The sequence below is a fragment of the Pteropus vampyrus genome, unplaced genomic scaffold (assembly GCF_000151845.1).
Source record: "Pteropus vampyrus isolate Shadow unplaced genomic scaffold, Pvam_2.0 Scaffold107, whole genome shotgun sequence".
Taxonomy (NCBI): Eukaryota; Metazoa; Chordata; class Mammalia; order Chiroptera; family Pteropodidae; genus Pteropus; species Pteropus vampyrus.
Window position 1 is genome coordinate 980,215 of NW_011888888.1, and position 15,038 is coordinate 995,252.

Below are 15,038 nucleotides of genomic sequence, written 5' to 3' on the forward strand. Positions count from 1 at the left end.
ATCCTCAAAATCACTAGCCACTGGGAAAGTTCAAAATTGGGTGCCACCTCATACCCATTAGAATGGTGACTATAAAAAAAAAAGAAACTAAGGGTTTGGTGAGGTTGTGGAGAAAATGGAAACCTTGTGCACAGTTAGTGGTAAAGTGGTGTAACCACTATGGAAAACAGTATGGCAGTTCCTCAAAAAATTAAAAATAGGTGCCATATGATCCATCTATTTCAGTTCTGAGTATACACCCCAAAGAACTAAAGCAAGATCTCCGGGAGATACTTGTATCTCCATGTTTATAGCAGCATTATTCACAATGCCCCAAAGTGGAGGCAAGCTAATGTACAGACGAATGGACTAATAAAATGTACATAAAATTGAATGTTATAGAGACTTAAAAAGGAAAGATTCTGACAATACAATCGTGAGGACATTATGCTAAATGAATAAACCAAGCACAAATACCGTATGTTTCTACTTATATAAGGAACCCACGATAGTCGAATCATGGAGGGATGGAAATAGGGAATTGTTTAATGAGTATTGAGTTTCAGTTTTGCAAGGTGAATTCTGGAGACTGTTGAACAACACAGTGAATATACTTAACATTACAGTTTAAAATGGTTAAGATGTGAATTTTATGTTATGTGCATGTTACCACAATTTTTTTTAAAAAGCCCTCCATGACCTTACCTTAAAGGCTATAGTGAGACTGGATGGGGAAGGTATGAGAAAAAATTATTTCTATTAAGAAAGTGGAGTCGGGTTACTTTCAGACTTAGAGCCTGTTTTAACACCAATATAATTAATAAAGGTCAGGAAGAGGAATAAAGAGGTGATTAGTTTTTGAAATGTCAATGCGATAGAATTACAGGCCAATTCCTTGTATTTAACAGTGAAGATGTAATTCCTAGAGAATAATTTCCTAATTTCTGGTGCTCCTTCCCAAAGAGTGGAAGTCTTCACATCAAGTCTTCTATTTTGCCCAGCCTATTCCAGATTGGGGTGGGTAAATTGGAGAGACCAGGGAATAAGGAGGCAAATCTTTACCCACTAGTTTCCTTTTGCTAGTTCTTGCTTTTGACCTCAGTCCAAAAATAAATCATATAGTGGGAGTACAATTGATTTTATTATACACTAAATGATTAAGTTCCAGAGTCCTGTAATTGGTAATATCTTTACAGAAAACTTTATACTATTAGAGCAGGATAAAAAGTTGCCGGCTTGGGTTAGATTCTAAACCTAGAGAAGGGTTTCTTCTCCAAATATTATTTGAATTAAAAGAGATAATCCAGGTAAATTACTTGGTAACAGCACAACAAATGAAAGCTGCTATTATTTCCGTAAACATAAATGCATTACAGGAATAGAATTATCCATGTATGTATAGACTATAACCATTCTCAATGAAAACACATCTTTTCATTTTTGATTCTGCAGATAGAGCTTCTGGAAATATCAGCGGTTAGGTTCAGACTAATATATTGAATGACAGTAACTTAAAGTAAAAAGGATATAAGAATAAGAACTGCTTTAGAAAATTACGTTCTACGTATTGCACCTGGACGAGGAAATTTGTTAATCCTTTTTACCTAGGAACTGATGAGTGTAGGAACCTTCCTTTCATGAGTCCTGGTCCCCAACCGGATCTGAGTCAGTGGCAGAACAAGGCTGCCGCACACGTTGGCGCGGGTGGAGGTGGAATTGGCCCGGGCTCCACGAAAGAACCATCCCGGAAGTAGTTACTGGTTGTCTCCATGCGCCGGTTCCTGGGCGTCGTAGGTCCTAGGCGCGAGGCTCGGACGGGGAGGTAGAGCTGGAGGGGACGCTTAAGCGCCCTCCGCCCGGGACGCGAACCGCCGCGCCCGCGGGGCTGGCTCCTACGCCACCATGCTGCTCCTGCCGGGCGCTGCGGCCGGCCAGGGCACCGCCATCACCCACGCTCTGACCTCTGGTACGTGTCCACTCGACCCCGGCTCCGTCCTGCCTCAGTCTCCCCTGCCTCAGCCGTCCACCTCCGCGACCCCGAAATCTCTCTACCCTTGCCCCTGGCGACTGCCTTCCGGACGTGTGGGCCCGTGACGGGTGCCTTTTTGCTCCTAGCTATTCAGTAATCCCTCCCCAAACTGGATGGAACGAGAGGGGGACGTCTTCTTTCTGCCCCTGCAGTTTCGTCCTCTTCCTGCGGCCGCTGACTCATGGGTCGGGAGGAGCAATTCGGAACCGAACCCTCCAGTACCCCCAAAAGGTTCTTTAAGCATTTCTTTGCCTCTGGCAAGAGGCTGCCCGCTGCGAGCTTCCCACGTGCCTGAGGTCGTACAAAGCCTTTATGCCAATGCTGTAACACCTTTCTTCCCTGTCTCCGTTTGCTCCGGGTTTGTCTTTTAAATGTCATGATTCAGACACTGCTCCTCATACTCAGTATGAAAAGACCATTACCCGTGCTCCTGGTATGATACGTATAGAAAGACTTTTAAATACAGCCATTAAGTGAAACGTGCCCTGCTGTTGTAAGTTCATAGATTATAGCCCAGGACAGTAGTAGGTATTGTAAACTTAAAAGTCTCCAGTTTCATTGAACTGCATTAATTACCATAGCCGGTTATATAAGACGCTGTTGAATGTTATTTTGAATGTATTATGGCACATGTTGCGTTTGTGCTCATGGAAGTCTCTGTGTGTAATCTTAAAACTAGAGGGAAAGGCTTGAAAGGTAATTTTCTTAAAAGTCACACACTACACAGGTAGTACTTCTTGAACATACTGCTTGAATCCTATGCCGTGTATGGTAGAGGAAATCTTAATTCCCTAAACCAATTTTAAAAAGTCAGTTATTTTTAGAAAATCGGCCATTGGGTACAAGGGAAAACTTACATCTGAGTTATTACTGAACAAAGTAAAGCTTTTTGCTTTCATATGGAATATGAAATTAATATTAAAACGTTCACTGCTTTTCCTGACCTAACTTACATTTTTTGAAATGTTGAATATACAAGTGTACAGTGATTTACCCCCACTTCCCAGGAATGATAATAAAGCCTTACTTTTATGCAACAATTTGTGATTTTTCAAAGTGCTTTCATGGTTTGTCATTCAACCTCCCAAGGAACCATATAAGATAGATTTTATTCCCATTTTGAGTTGAAAACATCTCTGACTCATTTCACGTAGCCAGCCACTAATTGTCAGACCTAGAATAAAATCCAGCGCTTTTGATTTCAGATCCAGAGCTTATTCCACTATAGCACAGTGTTAGTCCCCATTAGCTGCTAGAAAATTCTTTCAGAACAAATAACTCTTACTGAATTCTTAAAATTTTAAAAAGCTATTGGAATTCAAGTTTCTAATAATTAAAATATTTTGATTTGTTGTTAGATTATTTGTTTTCAATGATCTTTATGATTTTCATTACGTGTCATTTTATTAAAGTTACTAGTCTAAAAGCAAAGCAGTTTGCAACACTTCTTGTTCCTCCCCTTCCTCTCACATCCCCAGAAAAGTATTGATTTACTGTTGACATTGGTGAATATTTTGTTTTGTCAGATAATTGGAAGAGGTTGATTGAATACTCTATAAATACTAGGAAATGATTATTGCTAACCTTCATGCTAACTGGATCACTGCAATTATTTTCTTAGTTGGCAGTTTTAAAGTTATATTCTGATACTATCACTGTTTTGATCTTATTTATTGCCTTGAAACAGATTTATTCCATGCAGTACATTGAAGCCTCTCTTAACGCTTTCAATCACAGCCTCAACACTCTGTCAAGTCGAACCTGTGGGAAGATGGTTTGAAGCTTTCATTAAGAGGAGAAACAGAAATGCTTCTGCCTCTTTTCAGGAACTGGAGGATAAGAAAGAGTTATCAGAAGAATCAGAAGATGAAGAATTGCAGTTAGAGGAATTTCCCATGCTAAAAACACTTGATCCCAAGGACTGGAAGGTATTTAACATTGAATCTTTTGTTCAGTCAGATGCTTAATAAGGTAATTTTCTCACGAGTTTTTCATTATTAAACCATGTTTTAAGATGCTTCAAGATAACTTTAAATGAGCAGCAGTTTATTGTTAAGTCCTGAATGGGATAGCACATGCCTCTGCTGGAGAAATATAGGAAAGTTTCACAGAGAAGATAATGTTTGAGCTGGTCTTAAAAGGATAAGGGTCAGTTTGTAAAGAGAAAAGGATGAAAAGGCGTTCTCAGCAAAAAAATAGATATGCAAAGAAACAAAAGATTAAAATAATATGCACTGCCTTTTTGGGGATCAGTGAAGACTAGGGTACTTGAGAAATTCTACCTGAAACAGACTCTAGACCAAACTCTAGTGTCCTTTTTATGCCATGCTAAGGAAGGAATTCACATTTTATTTTGGGGGCAGTAGGAAGTCATCAAGAGTTTCTAGGTTAATTTTAGAAAAGTAATTTTCTTGGCAGTACAGAAAATTGCCTGAAAAGGGAGGGCAAGTCTGGAGGGGACGTGAATAGTTTGCTATTATAGGCCTACTGCAATAATCCAAGCCTGCAAATAAATGCTTGATGCTTAAACTAAATTCGTGGCTGGGTTCTGAGGAAGGGGACAAATTTAGAGGGGAAGGAGTGGACTTGACAAACCTTGGTGACTTTGGCTGTGTGGCACAGAAGAAGGGAAGATATTTGGAACACATCTGAGCATTTTGGCTTGAGCGACTTGCTAGAGTGTGATGTTAGTTACCAACACTGGGATGCATGAAAAGGAAGTTTGTGAGGAATGTGGTGTTTGTGTTCAACTTTGGCTATGTCAGAATTGAGGTTCTAGTAACATACTGGTGAAGTTGTCTAGTAGGTGGTTAGAAATTGGTCTGTGACTCTGAAAAGAGGTTAGAGCCAAAAACAATTGCAAGTTGTTGGCATATAGGTGGCAGTTGAGGCTGTGGAAAATTGAATGACATCAGCCAAGGAGAAAAATATAGACAAATATGTATTATATTGCTTAAGTAGGCACTAGTATAATACTTAAATATATATACTTTGGAATTAGAGTGCCTGAATTCAAATCTGATTCTGCCCATTTAGTGTGCTGGGAAAGTTACTTGACATTTCTGTACCTCATTCCCTTGTTACTTGACATCTCTGTATCTCATTCCCTTAACCTAGTGCTTGGGCATATGATAAATTCAAAACATACAGTAGATAATAAGAATTCCTATCTCATAGATTGTTGTGAGAATTAAATAAGGTAAGGCATCTGAGAAAGCACTCGGAAGAGTAAATAAGCACCCAGAAAGTGTGAGCTGATTCTTCTGCCGTCATTATCAATTTTAAAAGAAAAGAATTGAACATTGTGTATGGATATTTTAGGGGTGGTCAGAAGAGGAGAAAGCAAAAGATATTAGAAAGAGTGAAGTAGAAAGAAAACAGGAAAAAAAAAAACATTGTTAGTTCAACAAAGGTTTATTAAACATCAGGCACTATACTTCCAGAAACTGAGGGTGGGGGGAAGTCTCAGAAGGAAAAAACACTCACCAGTTTCACTGCTTTGGAGACAGATCAATCACATAACGTAAATAATGATGAAAAGCCACTGAGTTTGGCAAAGAAGTTTAGGTGACCATATTGAAAACAGTTCTAGTAAAATGGGATGGCAAGAGATTACCTTGGGTTGAGGAGTTATTAGGAGGGGATGAAGTAGAGACTTAAGTGTAAAATACTCTCAAAGCTGAATTGTAAAGAAAACGAGAGAAAATTGTAACTTGAGGGAAAGGCAGGGTCAGGAAGATACAGAATTGGGGAACGTTGAAAACTACGAAAGAGAAAAGGAAAAAAGAATGGGGAAGGTCTTTGGTACAGAAAGGAATAGATAACATCAGAACAACATAGCAGGGTTTGTACATTCGTTCAGGTGTTTCATTCAAATAGGGATCAAGCACCTGCTATGTGTCAGACACTTTGGGTGCTAAAGATGCTGTGCTGAACAAGATAGTATCACTGTTCTCACATAGCTTATATTCCAGTGAGGAAACATAATAAACGATCAAGAACATGGACACTGAGTGCTGGTCAAAGAACAGGGTGATATGAGAGAGTGTCCAGATGACTGCCTTAGATGGAGTAGATGGAGAAGGCCTGTGAAGCCGACGTTTAAGATAAAACCTGAATGATTTGCAAAGATTAGGGGGAATGGCATTCCAGGCAGAGAGCTTATGCAGAGGCAGAAAGAAAGTTTAGAATGTTCCAGGAACTGAAAGAAGGCAAGTGGCTGGTACAGAGTGAATGAGGGCAGGGTGAGGAGGTCAGGAGTGGTAGTTGTCATTGGAAAGCCATTGGGAGTTTGAAGTGCAAGCAGTTTTTAAGTACTCTAGAGGGAATAGCAACAACAACAAAGGAGAAGAAATGGGGAGAGGTTATCTGCTTTCAAAAGGGTGATGACATTTCAGCTGAGACTGAAGGATGAGAAGATGGTAGCCACATGAAGAGTGAGGAGAGAATGTGTCAGACAGAGACTATAGCATTTGAGGCCCTGAGGGGAAAGAGCTCAGCATCTTCAGTGAACTGAAACACCAATCTGGTATTTGGAAGTGGATGACCATTGTAGAGAGTGACACAGGCCAGGAGGTTAGAGAGATGGAGGTCTCTGTGCCTCTGGAGCTCAGAGGTCTGTGAGTGAATTGGGGAGTTGTGAGCATTTACAGGGTACTTAACATATTCCAGCCTTGGCATTTGATCAGATCACCTAGGATCAAAGTATAGAGAGAGACCAAAAGAAACCTCAGGAGCTTTGCAGGTCATTGAGAAACCAGTAACTGTGGCTGGAAAAGCTACTGGACGGTAGGAGGAAAACAGAGAGAGTAGATTCACAGAAACTAAAGGAAGATAATGTTTCAAGAAGAGTCAGCTGTGCTGCCGCTGGGAGTTGAAGTCAAGTGAGGGCAGATGGGTGATCTTGGATTTAGCACCTGGAAATTGATGCTGAAGAGAGCAACTGCATTGCATCTGGGGTGGAAATGGACTGAGCAGAACCAGACTGGAGTAGTTTGAAAATGAATGCTAGAGAGGACAGACAGCTTCTTCAAAAAGTTTAACTTTGATGAACAGCAGAGAAATAGGATGGTAGCTAGAAAAGGGGTCATGAAGGATTGTTTGCTTTTAAGATGAAAAAATAACAGCATCTTTTTATACTGATGAAAATAATCCAGCTGAAATTTAGGAGATAACTGAAAGATGCTAGTATTTGAGGAGACTTAGAGAAGATGATATTCAGAACCAAGAGGAATGGTGGAGTAATTTGTCTTGGTAGGACAGGCTTTCTAAATTGTTAATGAAGGGAAAGGGAAAAGATGTATGGTTGCAGATAGAGTGGTAGAAAGATGCTGGAATTTGAACAGGATAATTGAAATTTTTTAGTTAAGCAGGAAGCAAGGCCATTGATGACTGGGTGGAGCAGGGTCTGTGAGGTTTGAGGAAAGATTAGAGGACAGAAAATATGTAATAGTAATCTTAGTGAGTGGAAAGGTGAACCAGCTGTAGCAATGTATGATTGCCCAGCATAATAGAGGAGCCGATCCCTATAAAGTTTGTAATCCTGAATTTAAAGGGAAATCAGCCAGCCCTATTTGACTTTTTTCTCCCATGTTTTCTGCTTTCAACTCCCCTTCTTCCCCATTCATTCTCCAGTACTAGAACACCCTATGATTTCTGGAAGGAGCCTTTACTACCTTTGTTACCTCAATTTCTAAATTTGCACTGATGTTAACCAAAGCAGAAATGAAAGCCAGTACTTCTATCCAGAGAAGCCTCATCCCTCACTTTCTCAAAATATCCATTTAACCTACCTTCTTTGTTCCAAAAGGTTCCTAGTTCTGTCCTGTCACTGCCCTGACCCAACTTACTAGGGCTGCTGTAATGTTCTCTTCAATTCTGAAATCTTCCTGGCTATATCTTAATTTAAGGATGGCCATAGGATTTTAATAGGTTTAAGAGAAAAAAGGGTTCTACAGTCAAGTGCATTTGGAATATGCTAGGTTGTACAGGTTTCTGTTTACTTGCTCGTTCTCTTAATTGTAATACTTCTCAGAGCCTTTATTAGGTTTAGGTTGTACATACAAATCATCAAGAAGGCTATACAAGAGTCTGCATTTCCCAGCCTTAAATGACCATAGAACCCATTTTATACACAATCTCTCACTGGACTCATGTCATGGGAACATCACTTTGGGGAACAATGTTTTAGGGTGCAAAACACAAGGGATAGGATATATTGCTTTTGTTTCAAACTCGACTCCCTTTTGTGTCTTTATCAGAACCAAGATCATTATGCAGTACTTGGACTTGGCCATGTAAGATACAAAGCTACACAGAAACAGATCAAAGCAGCTCGTAAGTATTTAGTTATTTTGAAATAATCAAATATCTAGTATTGGAAATGTTATCCTTTTGAAAACACATGGAGGATAATAGTCTATAGCCATAACTCTAGGTTTAACAGCAGGCACATTGTCCTTTACCTTCAGAACCAGAAAAAAGCAATTAGTCTTATGTATGGACTTTCTCATTAGGAATAAGAAATCAGGGCGGTAGGTGTGTGTGTTTGTGGCAAGATAAATAACATACTTCCAATGGCAAGCTTTCTTTAGAAGTATGGCCCCCAGTATTTAGTGGAAGTTGCCTCGTTACTTGGGTTTTTGATGTTGTTTGGTGATCTTAGGTCAGACTTTTGTTAATGTCACCCTTTCTCTTTCCAGTTATTCAGTGCTTCATTATTGTTTTCATTGACAAGGTTAAAAATCTGGGAGGAAATTGTTGGGAAGCCAGTTTTTATATGCCTTACAAAACACCATCCCCTTAGTGCTCCTAAATGTCCTTTCCTTTGCATTCCTGTGGACATAATTCCCTACACATCTGTCAGTTCACTTGATTAGTAAAGTTTCGGGAAAGGGCTGAAGGTGATTTGTTTTCTGCGTTTTATATTAGGAAAATGTTCTGCCCTCCACTTTAAAGAATAAATATTGAGGACAGAGGAGGTAAGATTGTGCCATATGGAAAAGGAGTAGGGTGTCCACGCCAGTTAAGAGAAAGTATTGTACTTGGAGGAAGATGGCTAAAGGAGACTTATCTCATGTTGAAAACTATTAGTAGAGACTAAGTATAGTTGATAAACTCAAAGTTTTCTTTATTAATGGAAATCAGCAAGTATTTTAAACAAGGTGAATGAATTCATCAGATTATTTTAGACCTGTTACTGGATTTCTTAAAAAACTGGCATGATTTTAGGCTAAGCATATCTTAATGCATATGGTCATTGTAAAATACAGGAAAATTTATTTGCCATGGAAAAGTATTTGCAAAGTCTTGCTATATGAAAGAATAGCATACAAATACCAAATATGTCTTGATATATGTGAATTTGCAAAAGAACTGGAAGTAATTAGAACTATGAAAATAGTTGGTGTTTTAAGGTGAAAGAATTCTTTCTCTAAAGATAAAAAAATACAATAAATTGGAATATCCATCTGCTTCTATTAAGTTCATTCTTTTAATTGGCATAATATGTTTTTTTATTCTATAACCAAAAGTTTTACAACCCCAGCTCACAGGTTAACATTAAATGGAATTATAATTCACTCTCTGCCACCTTGTTGAATATTCTTGTTTATTCTGAAGGAAACTATTCTCTTGCCTCTGTCACCATAAAATAGACAGTTGCTGCTTACTGCTTTCTGAAATCTTGCCCAGAAGTAAAAATGCCAAGTTAGTGTTTTCAGATTTGTAATTATTAGCACAAACAAACCTAATAAAAATATAAGTCTGATAGCATTTGAGAGCCTTCGAGTTCTTGCATTGTATTACAAATACATGAGTTATATTTTTGTTTAATGTATTTTGAATTGCTATAATGAAAATTAGGAATTCAATTAAGGTTGACTAAAGTTAGTGGTCTTTTTTTCCTTCTCTGCACTTCTGAAAAGAATAAATTACTAGAAAAGTTGAATGAAGGGTTAAGAGGAGGTACTTGAATACTAAAGGTGGTATTTCAATTACTTACATAATTTTGTTTTTGAAGTAAAATTGCGACACCGGTATATGATGCATGTAGGTTTGATATTCTTTGAATGGAAAAAAGTCTTTGGTAATTTGAATTTTTTTAATTTAACAATTTTAGCTTAAAATATTTCTGATTTTTTAAACTGAAAGCTTTTTAAAATTAAAAATTGTATTTAGAGACTTTTTTATTATAATAGCAGTATGAATGTACAATAAAGCCCTTTTGCTAATGTACCCTCAGAACATTCCAGAAACTGTCTTTGGTTGGGGTAGAGGAGAAGTATTCAGAATTTCAGTAAAGATATAACAGTTGCTCCCAAACTACTTTTATTTCTTTTTCAAGCCAATAATGTTCTTTGGCTTCCTATACCTTATTTTTTAATAACAGATAACATCTTTCGCTCCTTCCGGATTTCAGGACCCTCTAATGTACATGGACAACTAAAGATGATTAGGCAGAAAAATTAATGAAGAAAATAATAGTGCAGCATGAAAGGAGACTAACTAAGAATTGAGACATCATCTCTCAGACTTTATCATAAGGTTCAAAAGAAACCTTAAGTATCTGTTATATGTTGTCAGTAAGATGTGAAGCACTGCATTGGGGGTGGCGTAGGCATTGCAGAAAGGGACTAGGAAGAAATAAGAATTGCCTGGAAACTAAAAATATGAAAGTAGAATTTAGAATTATGAAGGCTAACATACAATTAGAAAACACAGTAAAGCAGAGGACAACCTTGAGGAATGTTCCCACGATTCAGGGGGAAAGAATAGAGAGATGTAGGATTTCCCTAAAGAAGAAGGCAGAATAAATGTAACAGAAATTAATTGCAAATAAAGAAGAAAGCTTACCTCATTTATAAAAGGATATGTCTTGAGATTGAAAGTGTTTGTAGGCATATAACTTAGGTTTCACTGCTTGGCACACACGAAATTCAAAGGATAACTGTTTAAATTAGGCCTGAGCTGCACAAAATACATTTTGCCAGCAGGGGTGGAAGAGCACCACAGAGAGAAGCTCATAGCTTTCCCCCATGCCCTGACAGTGAAAGTAGCCTGTGCTCAGTTTCTGCAGTGTCCAGCCATGGTGGGGTCATCACATCTCTGAACTGTCCAGTACGACTTGATGGTTGTTCCTAGCTACATAGTCTCCAAGCCTGGTAGTCTGATAACCTTTAATAAATTCCTTTTCTGCCTAAACCAGCTAGAAGGTGAAAATGCCTCTTGTTAGTGAAGGAAATTATAATATACTTGACTATAAGAAAAATCTTAGAACTCAAAAAAACAAAAATATTTATCACAGTTTCTGAATCCTTGCAGTATATGAAGAAGTTACTAAGTTTAATACGCCCATGAGAACATCTGTACAAAAATGTTGTTAGCAGCCTTATTCACAATATCTCCAAACTGAAAACCACCCAAATGTTCACCCACAGAATAATCGATAAACAAACTGCTATATAGTCATACACTGGAATACTTACTCAGCAGTTTGAAAAAGTACAGATTACTGATACAAAACATGTTACCAAAAGAAGTCAGGTGCAAAGACAGAATGTATGATTTCATTTGCATGAAGAACCTGCAAAAGTAATCTGTGGTGATGGAAATCAGAAAGTGGTTGCCCCAGATGGTAGGGGGTGGGAGCTGACTGGAAAAGGGTACAAGGGGAACTCCACAGGTGATGGAAATGGTCAGTATTTTCTTTTGGATGGTAGTTACATGGGTGTATGCAGTTGTCAAAACTCATTGAACAATACAGTCAGCCCTCTGTATCCACAGGTTCCACATTTGCAGATTCAACCAACCCCGAGATCAAAAATAATCAGGAAAATATGTTGTTTTCAATGTGTTCTATATAGTTAGGTCTACAAAGGTTGCATCTGTGCTGAACATGTACAGATTTCTCGTCATTATTCTCTAAACAATATAGTACAACAGCTATTTTCATAGCATTTACATTGTACTGTGTATTATAAGTAATCTAGAGATTATTTAAGTTTAGGGGAGGATGTCTGTAAGTTATATGCAAATACACTATTTTATGTAAGAAACTCGAACATGCTCAGGTTTTGGTATTGGGTATGGGGGTCCTGGAACCAATTCCCTGCAGATATCAAGGGGCGTCTGTACTTAAAACCTAAGTATTTTATTCTACGTACATTTTATCTCAATTCAGTAAAATGGATATGATTAAATCAAGAAACAATCACTTGGGAAATTGAATATATATGCTTTTGGGCCCAGACAGGTATAAAAATTGTGTTAATAGATTCTTCTTGCGAAAGTAAGATCATTGCCCATCAAAACTTGAGGGGCGGTAATTAGTGCTGTACCATTAGTAAGTCCATCGCTTTAAACTATTATGCTACGTTTTTTAAAAGAGGAACAAATAAAATAAGCATTTAATTCAAATGTTTAAAAGAATAGCACTAAGGAATATAGACAAAAAAAAAAAAAATAGAAGAGATGAAACAGTATCCCAAAATGGATTTATAAGAAGAAAAAACAGTGAAATACAGACGGAAACCCATTATAGATGATATTTTTATTTGAGAACACTGTTTTTGATTACATAACTTTTTTTAAATGGAGGAAGAAATTTTTAAAGTTACAAAAGAATTGCCTCCTAAAAAACAGTTAGGCCTAGGTGATTCCTCAGGTGAATTATTTCAAATGTTTAAGAGATTGAAAATTCTCATGCTGAACATAAACTGTTTTGGAACCATTCATTTTGTAAAGTTAATATAATTCTAGTATGAAAACCTAGCATAGAAAGAGAAAACTGTGGAGTCAATAAAAAGATCATGGTTGCCAGGGATTGGGGGAGGAGGGTAGAAAGGAGGAGGAACATAGAAGATTTTTAGGGCAGTGAAAATAATCCATATATTATAATGATGCATATATGTCATTATACATTTGTCCAAACCCATAGAATGTATTGTTCCAAGAGTGAACCATAATGTAAACTATGGACTTTGAGTGATTATGATTTGTCAGTATAGATTCATCACTGTAACAAATGGACTGCTTTGGTGGATGATGGTGATAATGGGGCAGAGGGTGGTGCTGTGCATGTGTGTGCAGCAGAAGGTATGTAGGAAATCTCTACCATCCTCTCAATTTTGCTGAAAACCTAAATTTGCTCTAAAAAAATTAAGTCTTAATAATTTTTAAAACCTGGCAAAGAGCTTTAAAAAACTACAAGCAAGTCTCATCCATGTGTGTCATACAAAAACAAAAGAAAATCCTAGTTAAAATAATAGAAAACTGAATTTCACAGTACATTACTAAAAGACTAATGCCCATGAGCAAGTAGGATTTCTCTCAGGAATCCAACTTAGGAAATTAATTAATATATCTAAATCTGTTTATAGCTTAGATAATATGTGATTTCCAAAGTAGATATTTATTCCTTTTTGATAAATAGAACCTTGAAAAGAAATGTAGTTAATTCCTGACTTTGAGAACTGTTTCAGACCCACAGACAACAAACTTTTAACCATGTGGCATTGGTGATAATTACCATTAAAACCTATAGGAGAAGCTAACCTGCCTATTTTTATGCTATGTGGTAAGTGTGGGTCAGTGAATTAGATATCAAATAAGAGAGAGAACTATTGGAAAGAAGGAAAAATATTCTTTTTTGGTAATATAGGATCTACCTAGGAAATCAAGAGTTGTGTCAACTGACTAGATGCAGGAAAAATGCAAAAATAATATGCAGTTTTTGGAAGTTATCATCACATATATTGGAAAGCTATAGTCATTTTTAAGCTAATCCTGGGGCAAGAATAGGTAATCAGAAACACCCTGGTAAAATTTACTCTGAGGCATCATAAATCAGTGAAGAAGAGAAGGATTACTAGATGAGATTAGGGCTTTGAAAATGGCAGGTTTAGATATTTGCTTAACTATTAAAATTTAAATTTAAATTTCTATAAAGAATTTAAATTTTTTTTTCAATTCTAACCATAGAAAATATTAATGAAATTAGAAATATATATCAAACTTTTGAAGAATGAAGGGCTTCTAAGTTTATAAGTACTTGGAAAAATTATAAAAGAAATGACCAGTAAAAATAAATAAAGACAACTGAGTGTTTTTTAAAAACATAAGTGCAGCTAGGAAAAACATTAGCATCAAACATGAGGGACCAAAAAGCAGTGTACAAGCACAGGCTGAGGAGTCAGGCTGCCTGGGTAGGATCCCCACTTGGCTAGGACTTTGGGACAGGTTGCAGTGGTCATGGTTACTTAACCTCTCTGTGCCTCATTTTCCTCATCTATAAAATGGAGAAAATAATAGAACTTTCCTCATAGGGTGATTGAGAAGATTAACTGATAAATCATTGGCTGGTACACATTAAATGCTCAGTAGATATTAACAGCTAGCCATATTGTAAAGTGACTTACACAAACTCAGAAGAAAAACTGACAACCTCTCCCTCCTCCATAAAGGATGAAAGAAACAAAAAAGAATTGTTGAGCACCAGTGATAATCGTCGTTTTAAATAATTAGATCCAGTGCTGGTGAAAAGGATGTTCACTAGGAGTATGAAGTGGTATAACTTTTAGAAAGAAACTTGTTCCTACATTTTCACTCACTTATTTTACCTCTGTAAATATATTGTTAAGAAGAAAAAATCCTAAATATGGAAAATAATTATCTACAAAATGATTAAAATTGGTACTTATAATAGTGAAAACTTTGACAATAAATAGCCAATGGTGGAGAAATAGTTAAATAAATTATTATAAATCTACTTGAAATGCTGTACTAAGCATTTAAAAAATTTTGAAGTTTGTAACAACATGGAAAATACAGTTGTTACAAATTTTGAAATTTGTAACAACATAGAAAATACAGGTGTTGAGTTGAAAAAAGCAGAATATGAATTGCTATATATGATGTTATACCTAAAATTTTTAAAGCATATGTTTAAGAAAAAAAGTGTGTGGAAATATTAACGATGAATGTCTTTGGTGCTGACACTTTGGCCAATTCTTAAAATAATTCTTTGTTTCCC

At 36.9% G+C, this 15,038-nt stretch overlaps 1 protein-coding gene across 1 annotated transcript in view; it reads left to right on the forward strand.

Moving 5' to 3' along the window:
* The first annotated feature begins 1,639 nt into the window (after positions 1 to 1,639).
* Positions 1,640 to 15,038, forward strand: part of DNAJC2 (DnaJ heat shock protein family (Hsp40) member C2) — a 30,253-nt gene continuing 16,854 nt past the window's right edge. The window contains exons 1-3 of the mRNA XM_011365199.2: positions 1,640 to 1,945; positions 3,746 to 3,936; positions 8,269 to 8,344. Coding sequence (XP_011363501.1) covers positions 1,882 to 1,945; positions 3,746 to 3,936; positions 8,269 to 8,344 — 331 coding nt within the window. The 5' untranslated portion in view covers positions 1,640 to 1,881. The remainder of the gene's footprint in view (positions 1,946 to 3,745; positions 3,937 to 8,268; positions 8,345 to 15,038) is intronic.